This window comes from Halyomorpha halys, unplaced genomic scaffold, assembly GCF_000696795.3.
Source record: "Halyomorpha halys isolate HHAL.00 unplaced genomic scaffold, Hhal_1.1 Scaffold215.1, whole genome shotgun sequence".
Lineage (NCBI taxonomy): Eukaryota > Metazoa > Arthropoda > Insecta > Hemiptera > Pentatomidae > Halyomorpha > Halyomorpha halys.
In genome coordinates this window covers 303,481-312,401 of record NW_027107820.1, presented here as the reverse complement: position 1 = coordinate 312,401, position 8,921 = coordinate 303,481, and the positions used below count along the sequence as shown (strand labels likewise).

The 8,921-nt window shown below is 29.5% G+C and overlaps 1 protein-coding gene across 1 annotated transcript in view; it reads right to left on the bottom strand.

Moving 5' to 3' along the window:
- Positions 1-2,990, bottom strand: part of LOC106679698 (L-lactate dehydrogenase C chain) — a 15,997-nt gene extending 13,007 nt beyond the window's left edge. The window contains exon 1 of the mRNA XM_014419001.3: positions 2,737-2,990. Coding sequence (XP_014274487.1) covers positions 2,737-2,946 — 210 coding nt within the window. The 5' untranslated portion in view covers positions 2,947-2,990. The remainder of the gene's footprint in view (positions 1-2,736) is intronic.
- Between the last annotated feature and the right edge of the window lie 5,931 nt (positions 2,991-8,921).

The window sequence follows — 8,921 nt, the reverse complement described above, 5'->3', positions numbered from 1 at the left end:
ATATGTGTGTATATATATACACACACACTTCATAATCATTTAAATATAATACCATTTGATTGAATACTATGGTAGATAAAAATGTTTGTTAATTTATAATAAGTTTTCAATTTCATGGCTGAATATTATGTTCAAAAAGTGCATTTGATTCATTTACAATTGAGTTAACTCGCTTTAATCTTAACTTATTAAAAAAAATTCAAGATGTTTTAATTTTGCGCAAGTATACTTCTATATTGGCTTCTCTATGGGTTCGTGGATGACAGATCTAACTAGAGATACACATCCCTAACAAAAACCAAGTGTCAGTGTGAAACAAAAGTGCATGAAACAATTGACCCAAATTGTGACGCGATTCTATTTGTCAGTAATCTATACGTCAAAATTTGTAATTTATTGACAACTTTCATTACTCGTCTAACTCAATAATTGCTTTCCCAATTAATTGTGACTAATTTAGTTCCATTTGCGACTACCGACCAACACTTTAATTATCAAAGTTATAGTTACGAGCTGATATTAATTTTAAAAAAATAATTTAGTTTATAGTTACTACCAACTTTCAACTTACTATTAACTAAGCTAATTGACATTTCTTAAGATTTTCATTCTAACTTTCAATGAAGCACTCCATTGACGTTCTTAGAGGATAAGAGTCAGTAATTTGCTATGATAGTTTTAGAGTATTTCATGTGATAATATTTTATTTTTAGTTTATAACAAAAATAATGGAAAGAGAAAATTTTCATTAGGATAAACTAGTTGTGTATAATAAAATAATTGTACAGTTAGTTATAATTGAATCGGATTATCATTGCCTTTGTATAAATTATTCATTTGTAAGAGATGAAATAAGTAATAATGAATAAACAAGTAAGCTAGCTCATTACTCCATTGTTATTTCTGGAAAGCGAACTAATTGAAATGGATAAATATTTAATTTTAGAAATCCTTGAAATATTTTCAATACATCTAACCCATATATTATTAAAATGTATACTTAGTCATTTATATTTCTATATTGATATGTTGAATAAAATACCTCTTTCGTTTACATTAAAATCAATAGCGTAAAGTAAATGATTTTTCAAAGACTGCCAATGATTCCAAAGTAATATCGAAATTCGCTATTTCATTAGAAATTGATGACGATATACTGAAGATACTTAGCCTTAGAATATTTCTGAAAAATAAATTTTGCTTCTGAAGAATACAAAGACATAGTCAGTTATTTTTTTTTTAGGAAGAGCTAGAGGCTCAATTTACTTGTTCAATGTTGGTCGTCACGTTTTAGTGATTCTTATTTCATCATGACTAAATAACACAGACCGTTAAAATACGAGATAGACAGGCGGTGAATATTATGATGCCCGTTTACTGTCACGTAAGTCCCTTGAAACCTGAGGAACTGATATTAGAAAGGAAATGTGAGGAAAAATTGATAATGACAGGAAAGAAGAATTGAGGAAAGTGGCCTGACTAAAGGTTTTGTAATATATTCATATGTCATATATAACTTTTTTTTTTTGCAGTGCAGTGCATCCTGCTGATGTTCCACCACAGCATTCATGTCTGTTGGCAAATTTCTCTTTCTTCAGGAACATTAAGATTTCCTCTCTTTCTTCTATGAATAAATTCTCTACTGTATTCTTCACCTCCTCTAATGATTCATCAAAGAAATGTCCAAACAACTTGTTTAGAAATTTTGAATTATCCTGTATCGAGTTTTTTTTTTTTTTTGTTTTTTTACCCACTGTCCAAGAACATCTATTTAATTTATCGATAATTTAAATTATAATCGATCGACCAGATAACATCGTTACAGTACATTTATAATCATTATGCAATTCCATGCACATAACCCAACGCAGTATATATACTGCGAAGCACTGTGCAAACCAATATGATAAAATCACTTTTCTATTTTAGACTATCTCATATCGACATCCACTGATGGTAACAAAATTAATCACTCAATCGTGTTTTCAAAATGTAGTATTAAATAAAATTTTATTGACAATTTTTAATATTCACTTGAATAATTTTATATACAGTATAGGACTCCAATGGGAGTCTTGGCCGGAAAAAAAAAATATATTAAAATCTTATTGTTGAAAAAAAAAAACACGTAACCTGAAAGAGGTCCGAATAAATAACGGTAATTTGCTTTGATAGTGGTACATCCGATAACATAAGTTTAGACTTAGTTTCTGTTTGGGATTACTTTCTGTACTGGAATCCCCATGTAATCAGTCCCAAAGGGAGTACGGCTGTCACAAATCAACTCCAGTCTATGGTATAACACATGGTATACATCAGATTCAAAATTAAAAAAAAAAAAACTTATTTGGCGAATTTTCTGTCAAAAGTCGATATATCCACTTTTGGAAGACAAAAAAAAATAAAAATATGGATGCATCTCATATTAGACAAGAGAAAATTAAATTTAAACGCTTTGGTTTTAGAATTGTAATTAAGTAAAAGTAAAAAGACCGTTAGTTTTAAGAAGTGATAATTCAATTTTGACAGATTATAATTAGATTCTATGTTTAAATAATAATCAATGTAACCTTACGTTAAATAAGTGTGCTTAGAGGAGAATATAAAATATTTGCATTTGGCCATGATCTTCAGAATCAAATATTTTATTAATTATAATTAAATATTTGTACTTTAATCATTCTTATAATTATGAATACACATTTAAAAGTTGAAATAACTATATTGGTAGATTACCTTTGCTAGTAAAGATATGCCTATAGCAACCCCTACAGACCCGGCACCCACTATGGTTACCTTCCTCCCCGTCGGTAAGGCCACATGGCCTGGCACCCTCTGGACTCTAGGATCCATGCTCATTACTCTGCAACTACCTGGAAAGGACTGGCGTACCATTACCGCTCCACGTCCATATAATCGATATAAGGTTGCCATAGACTGTGTCATCAGCCAATGACTAATTGCGTGTGTAGCTTTTTTTCATTCAAGGAACCCCCTTCATTACTTTCCATGTCGTCAAGTTTCCTTATGTAATGCTCAATTCCGGAATTTATCAGGAAGATATTTTTACACTTAATAACAGTACATAACTAAAAAGGTGGAACCTGAATAAAACTATTATTCTTATGTGTTTCAATGAATTAAAGACTAGATTATATACTTTATTACTTTCATTATTAATTAATTCCATATGATGGAATTAATTTTGTATTTGTTTGACATTGAAAACATATATATTTATATACTGAATATATCAAGACATTTTTCTGAAATTTATAATTATCTGTTTTAAAAAAATAATAAGCTTGGTGGCAGGAAGTTTTGAATAAATAGTTTAATACTAAAAATCTTTTTTATAAACACATATAAACAAATTATTTTAAGAATTCGTAGAATTATTCCAATATTATGAACAAAACCTGAATCGTTCCTAAATATTATTATGGTCCGGGTGCGGTAAAAAAAAAAAAACTCAAATAGTAGATAATTATACTATTTTACATAATTATAATATAATATAATAGGCTCAATAAAATAGTATAATTATCTACTATTTGAGTTGTTTATTTTACCGCACCCGGACCATATTCCTTTCATCTATACACACGGTCAATCAATAATCTTCCACTAAATATTATTAGTTAGGGATAATAACATAAAAAAGATTAATGATGAAATAAACGACTTTAATGAACGTGAAAAAAATTCTACAAACACTTCTAAATCATTTCTTTTCGAATTTCGTAGAATTATTCCTATATTATGAACAAAACCTGAATTGTTCCTAAATATTGTTAGTTAGGCGTAACCATATAAAAGAGATTAATGATGGGTTAGTTGCTGATCATGAATATCATATATAAAGAAGATGGTTGGATGGACGGTCAGTATAGAACACAGGCGAAAGAGAAAAAACTATATTCAGTAAGTAGTGCAGCCCAACTGCACTGAGTAACTATATACAAAGCATAGGTATACTTAGACGAATCTTTTTAATTCTTACAATACATAATGAAGATGTTTTATTATTTAAATTTTTTTTCTTATTTTTTAAAATTTATTTCTTTAAAATAACTTTTTATTATTTTTTGTTCTTTACTGGCCACATCGTGATTTGGGTGCTTTTCTATTTCCAGAACGTCAAGAGAAATTTTTCAATTTTTTAAAAACATCTTTCTCTGAAATTCGTTCATTGAAAACAAATAAAGTTGTGATTTTTAACAATTAAAAATGGAAAAATACAACATATTTAAGAGCTTTATGAATAACTAAAGGATAAAAATGGGAATATATAGGGTGTTTTTTTAAGCCCGATAGAACTTGAAATTGTAAAAAATAACACAAAAAATTAAATTGTAATCAAAATTTTTTTTTTATTCGGAAGATCAATACGTGACATTAACATTTGAAAATGATTTCGGGCATATGGGCACCGTGGCTGTTCTTGACGAAGCGCATTCTGGACGTCCAATTTTGGGCCACTTTTTCGAGCACTGCTGGCCGTATGTCACGAATAACACGAACAATGCTGGCCTCCATGGCGTCAATTGTTGCTGGTTTATCAGCATAAACCAGTGACTTCACGTAGCCCCACAGGAAATAATCGAGAGGTATCAAATCGCACGACCATATGCGGCAATTTTGCTTATTAACAAACCCGTTAAGCCAAAAATGCGCCTCATCGCTGAACACAATTTTACAGAATGCGCTTCGTCAAGAACAGCCGCGGTGCCCATATGCCCGAAATCATTTTCAAATGTTAATGTCACGTATTGATCTTTCGAATAAAAAAAAAATTTTGATTACAATTTAATTTTTTGTGTTATTTTTTACAATTTTAAGTTCTATCGGGCTTAAAAAAACACCCTATAGAAACATCCGATTCGAAAGGGAAAATGGCATGCAATCTTTTAACATATCATTACGGTTTCTTTATCCTTAACTTTTCTTTTTTTTTTCCATGAAAATTACAAAAATAGCGATAACTTCCACACGAGTCCACCAATGTCTACATAACTTAGACGTAAGTAGGTTAATAAGTGGAAGTTATGTGATGCACGCACGGCCCCAGATTTATTAATTTTTTTTGGAGGGGAGAGGGGAGGAATAGGAGGTGACGGGGGGGGGGATAGACCTAACTTTTTCAAATCATTCCCGCTAGTTGATGAAAAGTCGTCTGAAACTGCAATTGGAACCTGTAAAAATGCAAACTTCATAATAGAACGTGAAATGTAATTCTGCCTAAGTCGCAAGTATGTGTAAGTTCTTATATAATATTACGCGTACCTTGAATTGAGTTATCCATTATTGTGTAACTAACAAGAGGTCACTGATATAAATTGTAGAGGATAAAATTGAAATTTTGAATGACTTAAGTGATAATAAATTAAATAAACACAAAATGATAAAAGTCAAGATTAATCATTAAACCTATTAAGAAACAAATTCTCATGACAGAAAATACCACATTCCTGTCTGCTAAGGGTCATAAAAACAAGGTTATGTTATTTTATACTCAGTAACTGGTTTTGAATCGTTCGCATTTTGGCCTGGTTTTAAAATTATTGCTCCTATTGGCATACTCATTGAGTATGAATCTCGACTTCATACGTAAAATGATCTAGAGAACAAAAAATTAAATTAAGTATTTATTAAATAAAACCAAAAATTGTATCCAATTCTGTCTCAACACTTTATTTCTCACTAGTCCAACGTTTCGGCCATTCCAGCCATCTTCAAGGACATCTTCAATACAAAACTCCTCCTCACATTAATTCACAATTTCTATTGCAGGCTATTCTGCCCAGGTCATTTTCTTCATTCTAATTTCAAACCTATTTATTTAAAATTTAAAACCATTAACATTTATTTTTCTCTATAAAATCATCAACAATATAAAATACCTGTATTTTAGAGAAAAATAAATGTTAATGGTTTTAAATTTTAAATAAATAGGTTTGAAATTAGAATGAAGAAAATGACCTGGGCAGAATAGCCTGCAATAGAAATTGTGAATTAATGTGAGGAGGAGTTTTGTATTGAAGATGTCCTTGAAGATGGCTGGAATGGCCGAAACGTTGGACTAGTGAGAAATAAAGTGTTGAGACAGAATTGGATAAAATTTTTTGTTTTATTTAATAAATAATTACCTTGTCTCAAAAAATTTTGAAATAATATAATTCAATTAAATTAAGGTAAGAAAAAAAGGTCTATTTTGTGGCTCTCTAAAATTTTTATGGAGGTCAGTGCAAATATATTAACTTTTCAATGACATCCGAAATTTTAAACATTTTCGAAATCCTACGCGAAAAAATGAAAATCATCTATAACTTTCATAAAGAAGATGTCTAGTATAGCAGATAACCATCAAACCAATCAAATTTTGCAAATGTTATATATGAATTAAACCATTGGTATACTGTAATTAGGCTACCAGTTGTGTACATTATAACTTGTCCTTTAATGTTTGTCTACAAAAAAATTTTGTTGTTTTTTAGGATAAAACTACAAGTTATCATTGAAAAAAATTTTATTTATCTATGATTATAAACATTATTGACCTTTTTATAAGCATTGCCCCCATTACAATTTCAATTTTAAATTCCCAACTCTGCTGTAGTATATTAAAATAATGAATTAACCAATTAAATTTATAAAAATAATAATTTTAAGAGAAATACGGACTCTCCTTGCCATTAACATTTTGATAAGGAAGAAGCCAGAAGGTAGGAAGGAATATTTCGAAGCATGCTCAATATTTAATTCGTCCTCTTCCTCCCGAGGGAGGGGGGCTCTGAAATAATGTCACCTAGGGACCGTGTTCCTGAAGAAGAAATCTTAACTTTGATGAATTTTTAAATCTCATTTCTTGCCATTCCGAATTGTAAAATAGATTCCTTAATCTTATTTATATTTAAAATGAATAGCACCAACATTTTTAGTTCTGTTAGTCAGAATAAATGGAACAACTTCTATTCCGTCATTTTTATTTTTAAATTTTTTTATAAATAAATTCATCATTGTTCAATATTATGAAGACGATTCCTTACTTATGCATTAACTGCAATAATCATTTATTATAATCTATATTTCTACAGTAAAAATATATCTTCCTGTGCTTTGAGAATCTTTTAATTTTCCTTAGTGGGCCGCCCATAGATCAGTGGTTAAAACACAGTCTTACCAATTTGATGTCTGTTGGCGGTGCCGATTCAAATCCGGCCTGGGACGTTGACTTTTTTCACTCAGTGGCGGTCCCACAAAATGAAGAACTTTGACCCCCAACCATGGTAAGGCAGTATAGAGTATAGACTCCAATGGGAGTCTTGGCCAAAAAAAAAAATTTTCTTTTTATTCATACAATATTCTCTTTTGTTCATAAATTTTGTTTCAACTTCCTAACCTATAATATCAAGGACGTAATGCAAACATACTTTTGTATCTACTTAATTTTAAACAATTTATTTGAGTTTTCCAAATAATCACTTCACCCTGCTGATAAAACTTTAATTATATAATTTTAGTAAAAATTGCTTACTTATTATGATTATGAAAGTCTTATTTTACAAATAAATAAATAAACTGAGAAACATCATTGAATTCATTTTTATGTCAGAACAAAAAAATGTTTTTAAGGAGAAGGTTTGGTTATTGACAAAAAAAAAAAAAAAAAAAATCATCATTGAATTCATTTTTATGTCAGAACAAAAAAATGTTTTTAAGGAGAAGGTTTGGTTATTGACAAAAAAAAAAAAAAAAAAAAGCTTAGAAAAACCTATTACTATTGGCACGAATGTTCACCAAGTTAAAGTTACTAACACTTAAAATTAAACTCCAGAGAAATAATATGACACTATTTAAGCAAAATAGTGAAATGTAATGAGATTTTTTTATTGTATCTCAGCAAGGAACCAGCCAAATACTACTACAGGTGATGTTGTCGCTTAAACTCGAATATCCGTAAACTTCTTAATACTATTTAAAAGAAAATAAATGAATTCTGGAGGTATCTGGAATTATTTGCGAAGTTACATTAAGAAATCTATGAGTATCATGTTTTGTTATATTTTGACCGCACCCCCAACCATCTTCCCATATATATTATCCAGGGCCAACTATCTTCTCAAGATTATAGACATCCTAACTAAAGGATGGTTGAGAAGACATATCTCTAGTATGATGTGTTTTTTTTAAAATAATATAAAAATCGTATGCGGATTTTTCCAGATTTGCTAATTATTACAGCTTACAGGACGATATAATTCATTTATATTTGGTAAATAAAAAGTGCAGAAGCTGCTCAATATTCTATTTACGAACGTCGGGTTAAGTCGATAACAGTCGCTTTGGAATAATCAATTATGTAATGAGAGTAACAATTAAAATAAAAAAAAGCTAGGTACACAGGTATTTCAGAAAACAAGACTATGTAATTGCCATAACACATATAAGTTCAAATTTTCTACAATTTAATTATTCAATTAAAAGAATACGTAAGTACTTTTCGATTATAAGAACAAGTCCACCTTTAATCCAAGTAGAAACTATATTAAATAATAAGAAATGTTTTAGTCATGATAATTTAATTATCATTCATTAATCATATTTTAAATTAAATTTATTATTAATTATCTAATAATTTCATTTATTTGTAATAATAATAATCATTATTATTATATTTACCTTCCAAGGGAACACTCACAATCAATCTCTAAAGAGTGATTATTATCTTAATTTGGATGAAACCTGGCGGTTGAAGGTGCTCTTGACCGAGCTACCTCCATGTACAACCGTTGGTCTTTAAACAGTATGTACTTCCTTACCAATATCAAACCCACGACCCTTGAAGAGTTCTAGTGCAACAGTTTATTTATTTTTTAAATTGATTTATGATCATAAATATTTCGTTACGGAGAAAATTA